Source organism: Myotis brandtii, unplaced genomic scaffold (genome assembly GCF_000412655.1).
Source record: "Myotis brandtii unplaced genomic scaffold, ASM41265v1 scaffold528, whole genome shotgun sequence".
Classification (NCBI taxonomy): domain Eukaryota; kingdom Metazoa; phylum Chordata; class Mammalia; order Chiroptera; family Vespertilionidae; genus Myotis; species Myotis brandtii.
Genome location: NW_005369930.1, coordinates 599,871 through 620,786, shown reverse-complemented (window position 1 = coordinate 620,786; position 20,916 = coordinate 599,871). Strand labels below are relative to the sequence as shown.

At 40.3% G+C, this 20,916-nt stretch overlaps 1 protein-coding gene and 1 pseudogene across 1 annotated transcript in view; both read right to left on the bottom strand.

The window, feature by feature from the left end:
- Positions 1-353: 353 nt before the first annotated feature.
- The window catches only part of CDC16 (cell division cycle 16), a gene marked incomplete at its 5' end in the record, with an annotated part of 41,079 nt that continues 20,516 nt past the window's right edge, over positions 354-20,916 (bottom strand). Inside the window, 6 exons of the mRNA XM_014548911.1 lie at positions 354-888; positions 4,876-4,966; positions 6,362-6,497; positions 8,919-8,980; positions 12,367-12,430; positions 13,877-14,029. Coding sequence (XP_014404397.1) covers positions 629-888; positions 4,876-4,966; positions 6,362-6,497; positions 8,919-8,980; positions 12,367-12,430; positions 13,877-14,029 — 766 coding nt within the window. The remainder of the gene's footprint in view (positions 889-4,875; positions 4,967-6,361; positions 6,498-8,918; positions 8,981-12,366; positions 12,431-13,876; positions 14,030-20,916) is intronic.
- Positions 14,089-18,244, bottom strand: LOC106728059 (annotated as a pseudogene).

Genomic DNA, 20,916 nt, shown 5'->3' with positions numbered 1-20,916 from the left:
ACTCAAATTGAGGGACATTCTACACAATATCTGACCAGTCCTCCTAAAAACCCTCCACGTCAGGAAAGACAATAGGTGTCTGAGATACTGTCTGAGTTAACAAGAGCCTACGGAGAGAGGACAGCTGCCTAGTGTGGCCCCTGGCGGGATGCTTGCACAGAAAGAGGACATTAATGCAAAACCTGGTGAAATACAAAGAAAGCCTGGAGTTTAGTTACTTGAAACATAAAAATGTAGGTTTCTTAGTTATGACAAAGGTTCCATGGTAATGTAAGATGTTAACAATGGAAAGCTAGTGAAGGGTATATAGCTCTCTGTACTATATGCAGTTTTTCTTTAAATAAAAAAACCAGTCCAAAATAAAAGTTTATTGAAAAAGAAAAAAAAGACATAATAGATGCTTTACCTTCTTTATTCCACTATGTATAACTATTTTGTAGGATCAGAAAATATCTGCTGCAAAGGTGTGCTATGCAGTCTCTTAAGGCTGGTCTCCGTTCCTAAATGTAGAAATATGGTCTGGATTCATGTTAAGAAATGGGAAATTCTTAAGACATGACACGGATGTGAAGAACACTGACTGACCTACTCTATGCTAGGACAGAACAAAATCAGGACCCATTTGGAATCACGTACTGTGGTCTGACATAGATGTCTCTAGCATCATGTCACTTTCATTCATTTCAATTTCAAAGGTTTCTTCCAAAGAAGGTCTGGAATCTGGAGTTTTCCTTGAGGTTTCCAGTGGTGTAAGCCCTGTTTCTTCTGTAGTCTGTTTTTCTACTTCAAATTCCCTGAAATCCCACGGAGGTGAAATAATGTTTTTTAGTGTCTTCATTGTATGCACATCAAAGTCATAACATTTTAATTTGTCTTTAATGTCTGCTCCTAAAAAGAAACACCACAATAAGAACAAAATAAGAAATTCCATTATTTCACTGTCATTTCCATCATTACATAACACAGCCTTTATCATTTAAGTCAAATGGTACTTTTAAGAGTACAAGTAAAGCTCAGAAGGAAAAAATGTTGCAATCATTTTCCTCCTTTTTTATTTTATTTTATTATCACAAGAGACAACTGGGAAGGCTTCTAGAAGTACATGCAGTTTCAAGCTCTAGCATGGCTCAATAGCCATCCCATTCCTAAAACCACTTACATAATGAAAGGAACCTGTGGGCATTTTTTTCTCGGCTGATAGATAAGAACTGCCTGTTGGCATTTTGGCATTGGTATAGACCAGGGGTGGGCAAACTTTTTGACTCGAGGGCCACAATGGGTTCTTAAACTGGACTGGAGGGCCGGAACAAAAGCATGGATGGAGTGTTTGTGTGAACTAATATAAATTCAAAGTAAACATCATTACATAAAAGGGTACGGTCTTTTTTTTTTTTAGTTTTATTCATTTCAAACGGGCCGTAGTTTGCCCACGGCTGGTATAGACACAAGTCTTATGCATATAAAAGCCACAGTGAAGGGAAATATATTTTCCACATATCAAAATCTTTAGAATGAAAAAAGGACTTTCAACAGATGTATGAGGTTCAATCATTTCTGACATAAAAACATGACAATTTTACACAGTATAAACTAATAGGTGTTTTGATAATGACATATAAGCCTTCTAAAAATATATTTTTATTTTGTACTATTTTGTACTTCATGGTGACTATCCTATATCATAAAAGCCTAATATGCTAAGTGTCCGGTCGTCCGTTCAACCAATCAAAGCCTAATATGCTAATGATATGCTAAGGCTGCTCAACCGCTAGCTATGACGTGCACTGATCACCAGGGGGCAGACAGTCTACTGGTCAACCAGTTGTTATGACGTGCATTGACAACCAGGGGGCAGACGCTCAACACAGGAGCTGCCCCCTGGTGGTCAGTGCACTCCCACAGATGGAGTGCCGCTCAGCCAGAAGCCAGGATCATGACTGGCGAGCACAGTGGTGGTGGTGGGAGCCTCTCCCACCTCCGTGGTAGCGCTAAAGATGTCCAACTGCCGGCTTAGCCCTGGGCCTAAGCCGGCAGCTGGGCATCCCCCGAGGCCTCCCGGACCACGCGAGGGTGCAGGACAGGCTGAGGGACCCACCCCCACCCCGAGTGTTCGAATTTCGTGCACCAGTCCTCTAGTAGTTAATAATATTGTATCACATATTTGAAAGTTGCTAAGAGATTAGATCTTAAAAATTTCAGCATAAGAAAAAAATTCTGTAACTATGTACAGTGTCATGTTAACTAGACTTATTGTGGTGCTCATTGTGCAATACATACAAATATTGGATTATTATGTTGTATAGCTGAAACTTATGTTACATGTCACTTATACCTCAATAAAATAAAAAGTAGTACAGGACATAAAATCATAGAGGAGACTTCTAAGTGTAGTGAATGGTAGACTTGGAAATCTCCTCTGTAAAATCATTACCTTTGTGAAGACAGGCAAAATATCTGCCTTACTCAGTATTGTATCTCCAGACCTCACTTAGCTGTATAGGAATCTTGCATTTAAGCCTCACAACTTGGCCAAATGAAGAAACATACTCAGATGTGCCCCAAAGCCACAGGGCTACTGAGTGGCAAAACTGAGATTTCAACCTAGGTTCTTCAGGATGCCAGAAGTCAAGCTTCTTTTTTCCTTTTTTAACTTTAAAAAACTGAGTCATAACCTACAAACCACAAAGTGTGCACAGCTGGATGAATTCTCACCTATGTATAAACCCACATAATCACCACCAGACCCAAACAGAACACTGCTGGCTCCAAGAAAACTACCTCATGCTGCTTCCAGTGAATACTTCCCTTTCTAAGACAGAAGTAATCACTGCTTTGATGTTTGCATCATCAATGATTAGTTTTGCTTATTACTAATCTTCATATAAATGAAATTAATCAGTAAAAATTGTGTGTTTTTTGTCAAAATCTGTGAGATTCATCTATATCACGTGATTCAGTAGTTAGTCCTTTTAATTTTAATTGTGTAGTATTTTTTTGTATAAGTATACCATAATTTATTTCTCCATTCACCTATTGGTGGACATTTGGTTATTTCCAATTAGATGCTTTTAAGAATAAAGCTAAGGCCCTAGCTGGTTTGGCTCAGTGGACAGCGTCAGCCTGCGGACTGAAGGGTCCCAGGTTCGATTCCAGTCAAGGGCACATGCCCGGGTTGCGAGCTCGATCCCCAGTGGAGGGCATGCAGGAGGCAGCTGATCAATGGTTCTCTCTCATCATTGATGTTTCTATCTCTCTTTCCCTCTCCCTTCTTCTCTGAAATCAATAAAAAGTATATTTTTATTAAAAAAAAAGAATAAAGCTAAGAACAATCTTATGTGTGAACTTGGGCTTACTGAGGCCCTTGTTTCTGTTGGGCATATACTTGGGAGTAGAACACTACATATTAAAGTCAGTAATGCCTTAATAAGTCACACCTCTTGACACCTTTGCCACTCTTGAATAACCCCCTCCCAGGTTGACGCTGCACTTAATCACATGACTCCTTTTGATGAAGAGAATGTGATGGAAGTAATTGTGTGTAACTTCCGGCTTTAAAGAGGGCTGGAATTTTGCCTCTTGTCCTTTAGAACCCTGAGACCACCATGCTATGAAGAACTGGGATAAAAGACCATGGAGAGGCCCAGCAGTGTCAGCTGAGGCCCCCACCTGTGTATGAAGCCATCTCAGATCATCAGCCCTGCCAAATGCCTGCGGATCATAGATGCATAACTGAATGAGACCATCAAGAGCCAACTTTGAAAAATAATACATTTTTATTGGAATGGTTTGTTAAGCAGCAACAGATAACTGATATAATAGGCCTGTTTAACTTTAGTAGATATGTTAAACAGTTTTATCTGTTTATAACCCTCCTGATAATAAAGTACATACAAGAGTTCTAGTTGTACTGTATCTATACTACACCAACACTAGGTACTATCAGTATTTCTAATTTTTTGCCATTCTGGCAGATGGGCAGTGTTATCTCATTATGGTTTTAATTTCATTTCCCTAATAAGTAAGATATTAAGCATCTTCATTTGCTTTGTAACTATATGGATATTCTCTTTGGTGAAGCTCCTGTTCAAGTATTTTGCCTGTTTTCGATTAAACTTTTTCTTACTGATTTATAGGACTTTTTGTATTCTAGACACAAGTTCTTGGACAAGTCTATGTATTATGAATAACTTCTCTCAGTATATCACATGCCTTTTCACTCTCTTAATATTTGTGTTTTTGACAAATAGATCTTAATTGTATTGAAGCCCAAATAACATTTTTCCCTCTATGATTTTATGTTCTGTTAAAGAAATATTTGCCTATTCCAAAGTCCACATCTCAAGATTTAACCTCACTGTACCCTCTTTACCTTACAATGTTTATAAATAAATGAGTGTCCAAGTACACCAATGCCATCCAAATTTATGACTTGCTTGTCATTAAAAAATAATTTAAAGAATTATGAACACTGTAGTGTGAATGTAAACCAACTTAATATTCTACTAAAATATAAATATGCTATATCCTGCATTATAAAATATTAAGGCCAGAGCCCTTTATTAGAAAAATGTCTCTAAGACTTTTCCATTATGCAATTAAATTAATTCTTATATGTCATAGTGCTCTGCACATATTCTGTAATAGTATTTTGCATATAGCAAATACCCAACTTTAAACTCAATGAATACTTAATGAGTCATTAATTCTCACAGCATTGTTCTAACAAAAAAAAGGGAGTTTCTTGATATTAATGTAGTTAGAATGGTAGGAAAAACAAATCTAGAACCTCACACAAAATTTTGAGAAACCGAAACAGAGATATATAACAATCTATAAAATGGACTATGACATCAATAATAATAATTGTAATCTTACCAATATAAGCTTCAGAATCACCAATGTACATTTCAATGCAATGACCAAGCATTGTAACAGAAAATGTATCATCTCGCCTAAGTCCAAGGGCCTGCCAGAAAAGATTCAGCATGGTTATTACAAGAAAAAATATTTTCTTCTCTTTTATTTTAAAATATTCTTGCTAAACTGAATTCAATATACTCTAGGGAATCTCGGGTGTGAATAGAAGGAGGTTGTTAGTGGGGATACAGCTAAAACAAGAGTAGCCATGAGTTAATGAATGTTGAAGTTGGGTGATGGTACGTGAAGGGTCATTACACTATTCTCTGTATTTCTTTATGTTTTAAAATTCCCCTCCTCCAAAAATTTTTTAAAAACTTTATGTCCACATGGAGCCGTGTGATTTGGTGGCCAAGTTAATGGCACAGGCTAGATCACAAACCTTGTGAGGGGAGACAGAAGATATATGATTTGTGGATGTTGTCTAAAACTTTCTGTTGACAGCATAAAATTTGCAGAGTCAATGTCTTTGGCTAATAGGGGTAGGGAACATCTGGCCTGCGGGCCATATTAGACCAGCAAAATAATTTGATCTGGCCCTGCCAAGGCATTAGGGGTGAGTTAATTAAATGTTTGACCAAATATAGCAGGGTAATTTTTAAGTTGATAGTTCTGTATGGCCCATGAATGATGTTTTAAATATTCAAATGGCCTTTGGCAGAAAAAAGGTTCCCCACCCCTGGAGAAGGAACCTGAGTCAATAGCAAGGTGTGCTGGCACCAAGACACTACTTTGGGAAAACAGGGTTATCACCTGGTACCAAAGTGATTTAGAAGAACCAAACTCTGAATGTGAAGAACTGAATATCTCAACTATTTATTTCACTTATATTTTTTTTTAATGTTGGTACTTGAGTGATCCCTGAAAAAAATCTATATGCTAATATATCCAATAGAGCATGTTTTAAGTACAAAACAGTTGACAGGAAATAATTATGTTAAAGTTTAAGTGGCAGTGTTTGTTTTACTTTTGTGGTCGGTCAACTTGCATATTAATGGCACCTTAGATTTGATGAAGCACAGCATATGGATTAAGGAGAGATTCTTTCCTTGTAATAAATGCATATTGTTTTGTTCATATGTTTAAGTGATCTAAGGAAATTAATTATAACTCATAAATGGACTAAAAAAAAACCCACTAGAATTCCCAAAGGGTTCTCACTGTGCAACACAAACTCCCTGCCTAGAATAACGCCCAGCTCAGACTGGGCTGGCAGACATCACTGGACACTACTATATCGCACTGCACACACAAGACAAGTCTCACATTTGTTTCTCATTTATTGAATATTGCACAACATACTTTTCTCTGCAAAGAATAAAATATAAGGTCACCTAAAGAATTTTAAAACGGCAAAGTAACAAAACATTGCCTAGAAAAGACCTTTTTTTTAAAGTGGTAAATGTTAACCAGATTTAAAATTAGGTACAAACAAAAAACATACTGTATGGAAATAGTCCACAGCATTTTCAAAGTTGCCCATCAGACTATGGATATACCCTATGGCAGAATAGGTGGATGCATTTTGCGGAATTAACACCAATGCCTGACGGTGATAATCCAATGCCTCAGCATACTTTCTGTGAGAGAAGAGAGAGAGGGCGTTGGGGAGGGGAGGGGAGGAGAATGGGAAGAAAGAGATAAAACAATTAGTGAGTACAGTAAAAGTAGTAAATACTAAGTCTAAGATGAGAATACCTATTAAAAACATAAACACTTTCCTATACTAGAACAGTGATGGTGAACCTTTTGAGCTCGGCATGTCAGCATTTTGAAAAACCCTAACTTAACTCTGGTGTTGTGTAACATATAGAAATTTTTTGATATTTGCAACCATAGTAAAACAAAGACTTATACCTTTGAAATTTATTTTATATATTTAAATGCCATTTAACAAAGAAAAATCAACCAAAAAAATGAGTTCGCGTGTCACCTCTGACATGCGTGTCATAGGTTCGCCATGACTGTACTAGAATAACAGTCTAGACCAGCGGTTCTCAACCTGTGGGTCACGACCCCTCTGGGGGTCGAACAACCCTTTCACAGGGGTCGCCTAAGACCATCGGAAAACATATGTATAATTACATATTGTTTTTGTGATTAATCACCATGCTTTAATTATGTTCAATTTGTAACAATGAAAATACATCCTGCATATCAGATATTTACATTACGATTCATAACAGTAGCAAAATTATAGTTATGAAGTAGCAACGAAAGTAATTTTATGGGTGGGGGTCACCACAACATGAGGAACTGTATTAAAGGGTCACGGCATTAGGAAGGTTGAGAACCACTGGTCTAGACTGTTAACTGATAACAGTACTTCATATCCACTTTTGCGTATCTTAACACCTCCTTGACATGTACTTTCCTGCCTGCTCGCTCAGCCAGCTGAGGGTACTCCTGCAGGGGTATTGCTGCATTCCTCCGGATGCTTAGTAGGAGACTGGAGCCAGCACCTAATCCCTGACACTTGGGCCTATGCCCTATCACACGGCAAGGCCTCTTTTTGTAAAGTCAAACCTCCTACACCAGAGGTGGTGAAAGGCAACTCAAGAGGTTTGCTTTAAGGTCAAAAGGAGTTACTTGGAAGAGCATTTTCAAAAGTTCTCTGGAATACTTTCCCTGTAAAATCTTTTCTGAAAAAAAGGTTTTGTGCTCAATAAAGTTTGGGAAATGTTGCAGCTCATAATACATAGTAAAGACTCCCAAGTAATCCTGAAACAGAAAACCCGTTAAATTTTGAGTAACCTAGAGCAGGGGTCCTCAAACCTTTTAAACAGGGGGCCAGTTCACTGTCCCTCAGACCGTTGGAGGGCCAGACTATAGTTTAAAAAAAAACTATGGAGAAAAGTGGGAGACTCAGACACACAGAGGAAAGGGCAATGAGAAGACAGAGGCAGAAATGGGAGTGATGTCTGTAAGCTAAGGAGTGCCTGCAGTCTCTAGCAGTTAGAAGAAGCAAAGGACAGATGCTTCCTTAGAGACTCCAGAGGGAGTTCAATGACTATAGTTTAAAAAAAAACTATGAACAAATTCCTATGCACACTGCATATATCTTATTTTGAAGTAAAAAAACAAAACGGGAACAAATACAATATTTGTATTTGCATGTGGCCCGCGGGCCGTAGTTTGAGGACCCCTGACCTAGAGTCTACCAAACTCATTTAACTAAAGAATCTATTTTCATTTTTAAAAAATATATTTTATTGATTTTTTACAGAGGAAGGGAGAGGGATAGAGTTAGAAACCTCGATGAGAGAGAAACATTGATCAGCTGCCTTCTGCACACTCCCTACTGGGGATGTGCCCGCAACCAAGGTACATGCCCTTGTCCGGAATCGAACCTGGGACCCTTGACTCCGCAGGCTGACGCTCTATCCACTGAGCCAAACCGGTTAGGACCAAAGAATCTATTTTCAACTGCCATCTGTTTCTCATACCACAAAGCTGTTATCAATCGGAAAACAGTGAGATAGAATGTAGACATCCTATATAATAAAAGGCTAATATACAAATTGTCCCCTCAGGAGTTTGACCAGGAGTTCCATTGCTTGCTATGACGTGCGCTGACCACCAGGGGATGGCACCGAACATGGCAGGGGACCAGTGGTTGCAGGGTGCTGAGGGAGTGAGGGAAGGAGGCAGGGAGGCGGGGAGGTGGGGAACCTGATCGGCCCTGATCGCCAGCCAGGCCTAGGAACCCTACCTGTGCACATATTTCGTGCACTGGGGCTCTAATGGTTTTATACTATCCTAATTCTTCTAAATTAATTTTGAACATTAAAAGTTATTTAATCTAAGAAAATAAAAGTGATTATAATTCTTGATATAGTACTAAAAATTATTATTAAGAATTATAAGATTACTGAAAATTATATATTACTATAAATTAGCAATAACAAAAACAACTATTTTTCCACAAAAATATGGAAAAGGCTACACAAAATTAAGTTCACTTTCAGTCACAAGAATATTTCTGAAAATACTTCACTTACTTAAGTTTTCTGCAGACATGCCCCAAGTTGTTCAACAAAGGTTCCCATTTGTCAACAGTTACCTGAAACACAGCAACATCAAACCCATGACTTACAGACGTCACTTTTCAGTCTGACCTGTTTGCACTGCATTATTTCACTCATCTATGGGAGTTGGACTCTCTCCTGGTGCTTGCACAGCACTAAGCAGGAGTATTTGCTGTTTTTTCCATCTTTCTTTACTACTACTGAGACTTCCTGAGGATATTATTATTTTACTTAAATATTTATGTATCGCTCTGTCTGGTGTGGCTCAGTTGGTAGAGCATCACCCCATGCACCAAGAGGTCGCTAGTTCGATTCCTGATCAGGGCACATGCCCAGGTTGTGGGTTTGGTCCTTGAGGGTTTGGTCCCTGGGGGTTGGGTCCCCAGACTGGGGGCAGGGGGGATGTTGGGGGGAGAGACAGGGACAGACGGCAACCGCTTGATGTTTCTCACATTGATGTTACTCTCTTTCTCTCCCTCTCTCTCTAAAATCAATTAAGAAAAACACATTTTTAAAAGAAATTACTGATTGGTTGATTTTGGAGAGAGAGGGAGAGAGAAAGAGAAACATCGATTTGTTGTTCCACCCATCTTTGCATTCATCGTTTGATTCTTATAGGTGCCCTGGCCAGGGCCCCGAGGACATTATTTTATTAGCACAATTTGTCATAGGGCCCATCTATGTTGAAGAAGTTCAAATTTTATATCTCCAGCTCAGAACTTTATATTCTGTCTACTAAATATTTCTACTTAGAAATCTCACTCACAAGCACTTCAAATTCAATGAGCCACATGCTAAACTCTTATCGTCTCTCTCTTGCCATTCCAGCTCCCTAACCTCACCTCCTCCTGAGTGCCCTCACAGTACATGGCACCCATGTCATACCTGACCCCTCCAAGGAATCACCAAGGCTTGTTTATCAGCCTTCTTGGTATAATTACAACCACCCATTAAAAAGTCTTGTCTGGGCCCCAATCAGACACGTCTGACCATGCTGCCCTTCTTAAACCTTTTGTTGTCCCACCCCCTCAGGATAAGGTGCAGACTTTAACATCACCTTCTAGGCCCTTAATAGCTCTGCCCCATTTCTTGACATTCTCGGTGAACTCAAAATCCAGCCATACTAAATTAGCTCCAACTTTGCACACACCGTTCCCTATTCCTGAAATACCCTATTCCTTACTTTTGCCTGGTTAACATCAGTCATCCTTTAGGACTGAGGTGTATGATGTAGCCAGGCATTCTTGACCCACCCCCAAATCTGGGTTAACTGCCCTTCTATGTGGGTTTCTTTATTTCCTCAATCACAGCCCTTTTGTACCACAAAATTATTGCCAATTTACTTATCTGAAATCCCCAATCGATCTGAGGGCAGGAAATATCAAACAAATTCCCTATTGCCTCTCAATGCCTAGCTTAGAGCTTAGGGCACAGTCAGGGCACAGACATTAAGTAAGTCTGAACTAAATGAATATACAGATCGGAGCCACTCTCTCTAACTCTCCTGAGCCTGGTACTGGGAGGCACAGCCCACTTGAATGAAAACAAACTCTTTGTGATTCTTTTTCTTCTTCTTTTTTTTTTTACTACTACTAAAAATATCCTCACTCGAGGAATTTTTTAGAGAGAGTGGAAAGGAGAGGGAGATACAGAGAGAGAGAGACATCGATATGAGACACATCATCGATTGGTTGCTTCCTGTGAACCTGCAACTGAGTTACGTGCCCTTGACCGAAATCGAACCTGGGACCTTTCATTCCGCAGGCTGACACAATCCACTGAGCCCAACCAGCTAGGGCCCCCTTGTGATTCTTCAGCATGACTGCTTTCCTGTGGCTATTTTGACATTTTCAGCAGTTGATTAACTAAAGTCAAACAATGTTTTCCCCTTTTCACATAACTTTTTAATGGAAATTCTGAGTTTAATGGTATTGTGTTTTTGTACTTAAAATCATTACTTCAAATTTCTGTAGACTCCTAAAATGCCTTCTGATCATCAAATAATATAGTTTAAATCAGGGGTCCTCAAACTTTTTAAACAGGGGGCCAGTTCACTGTCCCTCAGACCGTTGGAGGGCCGGACTATAGTTTAAAAAAAAACTATGAACAAATTCCTATGCACACTGCACATATCTTATTTTGAAGTAAAAAAACAAAACGGGAACAAATACAATATTTGTATTTGCATGTGGCCCACGGGCCGTAGTTTGAGGACCCCTGGTTTAAATTTTAAGTGTCATTTAAGACAGTGCATTTCAAACTTTTCTGTGCATGAGAAATCACCTGGGGATCTTGCTAAAACTGCAGATTTTGATTCAGTAGATCTGAGATTCTGTATTTCTAATGAGCTCCCAGGTAATGCTGATACGGCTGGTCCAGTTTGAGTACCAAGGTCCTAAGGTATTCAATTGTATGAAAACTGGCAAGGTGCTAAGTAGCAACCCTATATTAACAAAAACACATGTATTAACCAGTCCATCCAAGACTGTGCTGTGGAAGAACCTGTTTATATACATACATGTGCAAACACACAGAAATACAGTGTTTTTAAGTTCATATGACAAGTAAGAAGAGACCAAAATAAACAAAGCGGTGTCTATGGGGACAGGTGAACTGCCACCTGACAGGAAGCCCAAGGGAGCTGTATCTGTCTCAGCAAGGAGGAACTACGACCAAAGAAGATGTGGACTGTGGGCAAGTATGCCCAAGTATGTAACTGGCAGGTGGCAAACAGAACAGAATAAAACCAAATAGGTACAAGTAAAAAGATTCAGGAACCAGAGAGTAGAAACATGCAAATTCCTTATCTACAGAAGTTTACAATATCTAAAACTGTTAAAATAATAAAGTATATACACATCCATGCTAGATGGAAGGTTAATTCATGAGTGCAAATTCATGGGGTACATCGTTCATACAATAGAACCTCGTAAATTTTTCAAATAGTTAATAGTCTAAATATATGTTAAGTACAAGGTGAGGAAAAACAATAATAGGTCTGAATTTGAATGACAGCCCCATTTCAGTGGGATCAGCTGCTATATTTAACCATTTATCAAAGATGAGGCTCTTTTGGGGTGCTAGAGGACATATTATGTCACGTGCTGCAGTGCCCACCAGTTTCCACTAGTCATCACACATTCCTTGTATCAAATAATCATCAAATATATTCTGATTACTCCCACATATCAAAACTAGAGCGCACAGCCAACACCTGCCCTCCTCTCAATTAGAAACAAATTCATTTTGTACCATGAAGTAAAAACAGTTGATTGCCTGACAATTGTTATGATAAATATTAGGTTATTATATGGTATTAGGTTACTTTTTTCTAAGCAAGACAGATTATCTATATTATTTTCCTCATTCAATAGTAAACATACTTACGAATGTGCGTATTTATAGATATTACATAAAATACCTCATTCCCAATTGCTTTAATTTTTTCCAAAGCATCAAGAAACCATTTTTCTGCTGTTTTCCATCTAAAATAGAAGGAAAAAAGATTGCAGGTTATTCAAAGTTAGAAAACTTAATAAAAATTTTAAGAAAAATTTGATTCTCTTTTTAGTAATATAAAAATGAAATGAGGTAAACCTCTGTAAATAGTACATTACAATGTACTATTTGCAATTGCAATTGTAATAGATGATGAATTTATGGCATTAATATCACTGGAATTCAAGATGTTAGGAGATACAGTCAATTCTCATTATTCTCTGTGTTCTCTGGTCACCACGCACACTGCGTTAGTGCAGTCAGAACTACTGCTCCCAGTGGAAATACAGGGCTTAGGTTCCCAAACCTCTGCTCACATTTTTCACCAAATGTTCAACCTATAACCTGTTTTATATATGCTTGTGCTTAGTGATGCCTAATTTAACATATATTGTTGCTTCATTAACACTGAACTGAAGGCACTGTAACTTATGCCTTAACAAAGTTTATCTAACAAATGTATTTTCTGCAAGGCACAACACAACACAGCCTTCTTGTGCTTAGGAACACTAGACAGATTTCAGCACTACACTTGGGGACCATTTTAAACAGTGAAATTAGCAACAAAAAGCACAAAAACATGTCACAAAATTGAATGTAAAAAAGAACACTTGTTTAAGTAGAAAAGTGGAAATAAAAAGGCAAAACATCATTTGTTTGACCTTAGCTGGGAACACGCACATGTCTGCACAATGTGAAAGCACCTTGATTGACTTTGGGGTTAAAAATGAGTTGACTGTATATTAAAATATTATTATACATTTGTTTTCATCTCCAAACTTTCTTTTATAAATACTAGATAACCCAATTTTTAGAATACACACATGCCACAACAAACCATTACAGTAGTACTAATTTACTGTTTTAAATTCATGTATAATTTAATGCAAAGGGCTATACATATTTTTCTCTTTGAGAATGACATTGAACTACTTATTCTATAAATGTTCAAGGCTACAGTTAATGCCTCAATTGACCAGTAAACTCAGGTTAGGCCATCCTAGTTTAATTTTGGGGTTAACTGGAAGCTAAACGGAAAACATTTTCATTTCAAAGTTGTAGCAAATGTTTCTCAAATGCATGACTCCAACTCCTAATCAACAAGGAGATAGATGACTGAGGAATCTGCAGTGCCCAGGCCATCCTGCAGGGCTCAAGTGAGTTGACAGCGACAACAGTCCAATCTCAGAATTTAGGAGCTTGTAATAGCCCACATCAAAGGGGACCAAATCGGAGGTTTAGCATTTTTAAAGAAATCCAAGATAACACTTTCTATTTCTTTTTTTTTTTTTAACAGTACACCCCCTTCTCCTAAAGAATACACTTTTAAAAATCTACTAAAGGGTCACTCTGAGCAGTTAAACTCTAGTGATTGAGGTTTTATTATACTAATAAAAAGGAAACAGAAGGGCTTTTGGCCTTTCAGTACTTACTCTCCATTTTGAAATGCAACCACGCCAACTTCATGCATAACAAAAGGATCTTCTGGTGCAATGCTTAGAGCCTGGCCAAAGAATCTTTCAGCCAATTTTGAGTTATTGGTTAATCCATATTCTAATCCAATATAGAGCATTGGCAAATGACACCTAAAAATATTGGAAATTTTCATATATTCAACACCAAAAACAATAATTCAGTAGAAATTAGTTTATTGACTTCAAATCCTGTCTGCAAAATAACTAAAATATAGGCAAAAATAGAGCATTTACTTTTCTCTAAAACTTCATTTACTAATATTTAAAGACTGTCAAATGGGCTTTTAGACTAATCAGCTGACACTTCTGGAACCTTTCAGCAACCTAGCCTTTATATCTCATTATTCAACAATAAACCCCAAAAATCCTCTAAAGCAGAAAAACAGGTCTATGCTGACTGTTTTCCTACACTATGCTAATGTCATGGCCCTATTCTAGACTGTCCTCCTCGTTCTCCTTTATGGACTCAGTACCATGTATCCTTCATGACTGTGTTAAAGTTCTGCTTCCCTTCATGAAGCTGCTTCTGACTTTCTAACTTAAATGGCTCTTCCTGTGCAGATTCCAGTATATCAATTATTATCAGTTCCACTGCAAAGAGTTCTGAATTATGTCATGTCTAGTCTATTTTCATATCCTCTGAGATAATTTTAGGCACAAAGAACAATGATTACATTAAGCAAAGAAAACATAATTTTTCTTTGCAGATGGATCTAAGAATGTCAATAATACTGACAGAATGGTTGGTATGTGCTTTGTTTCAAATCTAGAATCATGACTCAAGAATCTATGTTCTACAGAAAGGCCATGAAGAATGCTTTAAAAGTTTTTACCTGGAGGAAGTATTTCTGAAATGGCAGAATACAATCTACTCCTCTATGAAAGCAACAAGAACATTGCCAAAAATCATCAAAATAAACTTTTTCAGAACTTTGGAAGTTAACCAAAAGCTTACAACAATGTGAGGAGTGTTTATTCTAGAGAAACAGCTGAGTCTCAGCAAGAACAACAGATTTGATAATGTTTTAACTTGTCCCTTTCCTGTCTCCCTTTTCTCAGCTCCACACTAGCCTAGGACATCAGTAGCCCAGCAGCCCCTGGAGAAGAATGAGCTTGGAGATCCTGATATGTGCCACAGAGAACTGTCACTAATTGACCCATCTGTCAACTCCCTGGAAAACCCCATTCATAGCTTGATTTTCTTTGACCTGACTCATAGCCAACTCAGTGAGATAAGCTCTCTCCCAGGGCAGTTGTTGAAAACAATCAGTGGTAACTGTTTAATATTAACCTGAGGCAGCCATACCAGTTGAGGCAAACAAGAGGCTGGCCAAAAACTTAAAAGGAAATCAGGGAATGAGATGTCTGTAAGGGAACACAGAGATGTGTGTCAGATTTGTAGCCAGTCAGTCAGAAGTATCAGGCTGAGTCCTGGCAGGGGAGAAAGTTCCCCGGCAGGTCTCTGGGAAGGGAAGTCTAAAAGGGGTTCCAGAAGGAACAAGTGAGTGTCCTCTGAAGGCCCCTGACTGAGTTCTTCAGGGGAGATGGAGAGGAGACCACCTGCCCACCCCCCATGGCCAGGCTGTAATCACTGTGCTTCCCTGTCCCTTTCAAGACGGGGAAGGAACCAGTACTGTGGGGCCTAGGTAAGGCACCCTGACTCTGAACGACTGTGTTCAGCAGGACTGGGCGTCCCCAGGCCCTCAGGCGCTGTGTCTGGATATAGGAGAGGATATCCTCCTTGGACAGCTTGTCTGGGTCCTGGGGTTTCTGAGAGTCACCTACAGGGATGCCATCTCCCCATTCCCAGAGGAGCCAACCATAGTAGCAGATGTGAAATGGGCAATGGCATCTGCAGGGAGCTCACAGGTAGAGGCCTTGGTTTTCTTGTAGAAGAACTTCCTCTTAAAGCTTTTGCTGAATCCCATAGTCCATGGCTCATTCACTGTCCTAACAATGTAGAGACCAGTGGGCACAAGGTGCCGGTTGTCTCGTCCTGTGTAGCTGGGCTTCAGTTTGCCACTGGAGCCCTTAATGATCTTCGTCTCCAACCTGCTAAAAATCTCCATTTCCTCCAGCCTATACATCTCCTTCATCCTGATGGGATTCATGTCAGGCCAACTAGGTTTAGAAACAGCTTTCACAAATTTCTCAGCGAGTAGAATTCACTCGTTAAAGTGTTGCTCCCGCACATCACTGCCATTCAGCACGAGGACATCGAGGATGTGGATGGCACTCATCTTCCGCTGGGCCTTCCCCTCCCCTTTCAGCTCATGGACAATCTCCACAGCGAGCAGAGTGTCCCGGGGTAGCTCTGTCTTCAGGTCCTGCTTTACCCAGCAGTCTGATTGGCGGCCATCCCATGTGTAGATCTGTGACCTCCCCAGGCCGAGGAGGAATTTCTACTCACTGTCAGACACCATGCAGCAGTAGTTGAGCACTGGGCGGATCTTCTCCAAGGTTTTGGAGGTGAGCAGCGTGGGCTTAGAGCTGAAGATGTCTATCTCAGTGCCCTGTATTAGGTCAAAGAACTTAGATTTTGGGTCTGAGGAAGTAGGAGCAATTCAAGCCTGGTCTGGGATCCCCCAAAGACAAAGGCACTGTTTCCAGATCTTTGCCTGCCAAGGCTCAGGGTCACGTCTTGAACAAAGGCATAGATTTTGGCCAGAACTTTGATCTGCAGACTACAGTGGCTCTCACTGGACCGTATCATGTAGTCAGTAAATTCATGGTCTCCCTTCATCACCTCCAAGGGAACCACAAGGTTGACATCAGAATCAGTGTTCTGCAGCTGGTTGAGTTTAATACTGACTGAGAAGAGGTAATCCTGTCATCTATGCCCACCTTCAGGCCCTTGCACACCACATACCTCTCTGAGTTGGTAGGACGGCTGGTAATGGGCTTAAAGAGACATACTCATTCAAATGAACAGCACAGTTGGTAGATGAGCCCCATGCTGAATGGTGTGAATAGGTCAAAGGTTTTACAGATGAAGTGGCCTCCTGTCCAGACACAGAAAGTGCCATGAGGAACTGACAGAGCAGCAGCTGCTTGCTGAGGATCTCTTGTAGGTTCTCCTGTCCCACCACAGAGAAATCCCCATTGGTCATCAAAAGATGGACACCCTTGTGATCTGTTATCCAGGACAAAATTCCTAAAAGCAGTGATGTTCTCTGGGCGGGTGATGTCTCCATCAATCCCACCCTCGCCATAGTAAGGTTCAAAAAGTTCCCTGGAAGCTGAGTAGAAGGCTTCCACCTTAAAGTCGTTCGGGCCCTGCAGAGCCATTCCAAAGCCCTTTGCGTGCCACTTCTTCCTCCACAGCACATACTCTGAGAAGCCAACTGGGCCTGCACAGACGTCAGCACAGTACAGAAGCTCAGCTTCCCAGTCCTTCACCAGTGGTTTCCCACAAGAGTCCCTCGGATTTGTAAAAATGTGATCAAATACAAAATCCATATTAGCCATCTTCCGTGTGCCCTGTTTAGGAAGAAGACTCCTTGGATCATCTCATAGGGATTGGCCCGGGTCTGAGCTTGCTGCATCTCCTCCCCATCCAGGACATCAAACACACTCTTACTCCGCAGCGCATTGTGAAGCACGTCTTCCCCACAAAACTCTGTTTCATCTTCAATAACCATCCTTCTTTTTCCCACAACCATCCAATCACTCATTTCCTCAGTGTCAGGAATTTCAGTGGTACATTCTGGAAACCATCACACCTGCTCATAGGCACTAGGCTCTGGCTCATCTTGCCAGTCCAGATTCAACTTCTGGTCAAAGCCTTGCAACGTCAGCCCCAAGCCTTTCTGATTAGAGGCCTCAACAATGTCCTTCCTACGCTGACTGTATTTACCCAATCCTTCACTTTCCCTGAAGCCCATTTGGCTTCTGGGAGACACTGCTATACATGGAACAGCAGGAAAAAGTTCCCTCCACAATAGAGTCTGCTTTGAATGCATCACCAAGAGAGCTGCGTTGCTTCCCCTTGGTCTCACTGTCAGGCTTGTAGTAGATACTTTCGCTGCATGATTGATAGAGAAGGGAGGTTCATCCTCGGACATAGAGCTGAGGTTCAGGCTAAGCTCTGCAACTCTTTTCTCCTGTTTTTTGATCATTTATCCCCTTCATTGTTGACTGAGGGGAAAGGGCAAGCTGCCAGGGAGCGGGAGCGGGAGGGGTCAGGCAACTGCTGCCACTGCCACTTCCGGGTCTGGCCCTACTGCTGCCAAGAGACAAACTTTAGATTCAAAGACACAACAGGTTGAAAGTAAAAAGATGGAAAAAGATACAACATGCAAACGGTAACAAAGGAGAGCTGATATGACTCGACTAATATCAAAGTACACTTATGACAAAATTTATTACTAGAGACAGTGCATGACCCAATATATACATGTAGCAAAACCTGCCCAAATTAGAGGGGAAAATAGATAATTCAAAAATAATAGTTGGAGACTTCAGTACCTCACTTGTAATGATGGCAAGACAATCAACATGGAAATCAAAGATGTGAACAGTACTATAACCCAATTAGAACTAAGGGACAGCTATAGAATATTGCACCCTACAAGAGGAGAATTCTTAAGTGCACCTAGATCAGTCTCTAGAATAGACCATGTCAGGTCATGAAACAAGCCTCAATAAATTTAAAAGGATTGAAATCACAGAAAGTATGTTCTCCTACCACAATGGAATTAAATTAGAAATCATAACAGAAGGAAATTTGGGAAATTAAAAAATATGTGGAAATTAAACAACACACTCTTAAATAACTAATGGCTCAAAAAAGAAATCATAAAGGGCATTTTAAAATATTCACACAATTTCATTTACCCAGACACAGAGCAAATTAAGAGAATGCAACGCTATTTTGACAGGGAAGTAAAACAAAGTAATGCTTATCTTGAGAAGCTGATTTGAAAATTTAATTAAAGTTTGCCGAGAGACCAAGATGGCGGCATAGGTAAACACCGGAGACTGCTGCCGCAAACAACCACTTCAAAGATACAACTAAAAGACGGAACGGACATCACCCAGAACCAAAGGAAGGCTGGCTGAGGAGAGACTCTTCAACTAGAAGGAAAAATAACAGCACACCGAGGCTCAGAGGAGGCGCAGTGTGGAAAAAACTCAGGTGCGGAGGTGCGCGCGCAAAGCGGGCTGGTGGCTGAGAGCGCGGTTGTCGTTTTCGGTCAGGGGGGAGTCTCAGACTCTGAGCTCCAGATACGGGCGAATCGCTGGGGACTCGGACCCAAACGGGAGAAGCGGGAGTGTCTGGCATCAGTTGGAAGGCAGCTTTCCCTCCGAGGTTTGCAGCGGTTCCGGGGGTTCTGAGAAGCAGAGCCTCTGGGAACAGGACTGAGGGCACCATAACGGCTCCCTCCGCCCGCCCTGTTGAGCCCGCCCCGCCCAAGCCCTGCGCAGAGCCATTTGCCGGATCGCCTCAGGCAAAGGCTAGATTAGCACCTCCCCAGAGGACAGAAGTTTTCCGCGGCAGACACAGCTGATTCACACAGCCAGTCGGCCTGGTGGTCAAATCCCTCTAGTATTAACTACAACAATCAAGGCTCAACTAGAACAAGACTGCGCACAAAGACCACTAGGGGGTGCACCAAGAAAGCATAAAAAATGCGGAGACAAAAAAACATGACAGAAATGGAGGATATAGAGCTAAAAATCGCAATTTTGAGGGCTTGCAAAAATGTGCTAGAAGCTGTCAATAAACTTGAGGAGAGAGTCACGAAAACTAATGAGACCCTCGATGCTATGATAAAGAACCAACTAGAAATTAAGCATACACGGACTGAAATAAAGAATATTATACAGACACCCAATAGCAGACCAGAGGAGCGCAAGAATCAAGCCAAAGATTTGAAATGCGAAGAAGCAAAAAACACCCAACCGGAAAAGCAAAATGAAAAAAGAATCCGAAAATACGAAGATAGTGTAAGGAGCCTCTGGGACAGCTTCAAGCGTACAAACATCAGAATAATAGGGGTGCCAGAAGATGAGAGACAGCAAGATATTGAAAACCTATTTGAAGAAATAATGGCAGAAAACTTCCCCCACCTGGTGAAAGAAATGGACTTACAGGTCCAAGAAGCGCAGAGAACCCCAAACAAAAGGAATCCAAAGAGGACCACACCAAGACACATCATAATTAAAATGCCAAGAGCAAAAGACAAAGAGAGAATCTTAAAAGCAGCAAGAGAAAGAGACTCAATTACCTACAAGGGAATACCCATACGACTGTCAGCTGATTTCTCAACAGAAACTTGGCAGGCCAGAAGGGAATGGCAAGAAATATTCAAAGTGCTGAATACCAAGAACCTACAACCAAGAATACTTTATCCAGCAAAGCTATCATTCAGAATTGAAGGTCAGATAAAGAGCTTCACAGATAAGGAAAAGCTAAAGGAGTTCATCACCACTAAACCAGTATTATACGAAATGCTGAAAGGTATCCTTTAAGAAGAGGAAGAAGAAAAAGGTAAAGATACAAATTGTGAACAACAAACATGCATCTATCAACAAGTGAATCTAAGAACCAAGTGAATAAATAATCTGATGTACAGAATGAACTGGTGATTATAATGAATCAGGGACATAGAAAGGGAATGGACTGACTATTCTTGGCGGGGAAAGGGGAATGGGAGATGCGGGAAGAAACTGGACAAAAATCGTGCACCTATGGATGAGGACAGTGGGTGGGGAGTGAGGGCGGAGGGTGGGGCGGGAACTGGGAGGAGGGGAGTTATGAGGGGGAAAAAAAGAGGAACAAATGTAACCTGAACAAAAAAGATTTAATTAAAAAAAAAAAAAAAAACTGTGGTACATCTACACAATGGAATACTACACTGCAGTAAAAAAAAAGAAGGAATTCTTACCATTTACAACAGCATGGATGGAACTGGAGATCATTATGCTAAGTGAAATATCCCAGTCAGAGCAATATAAATATCACATGATCTCACTCATTTATGGAATATAATGAA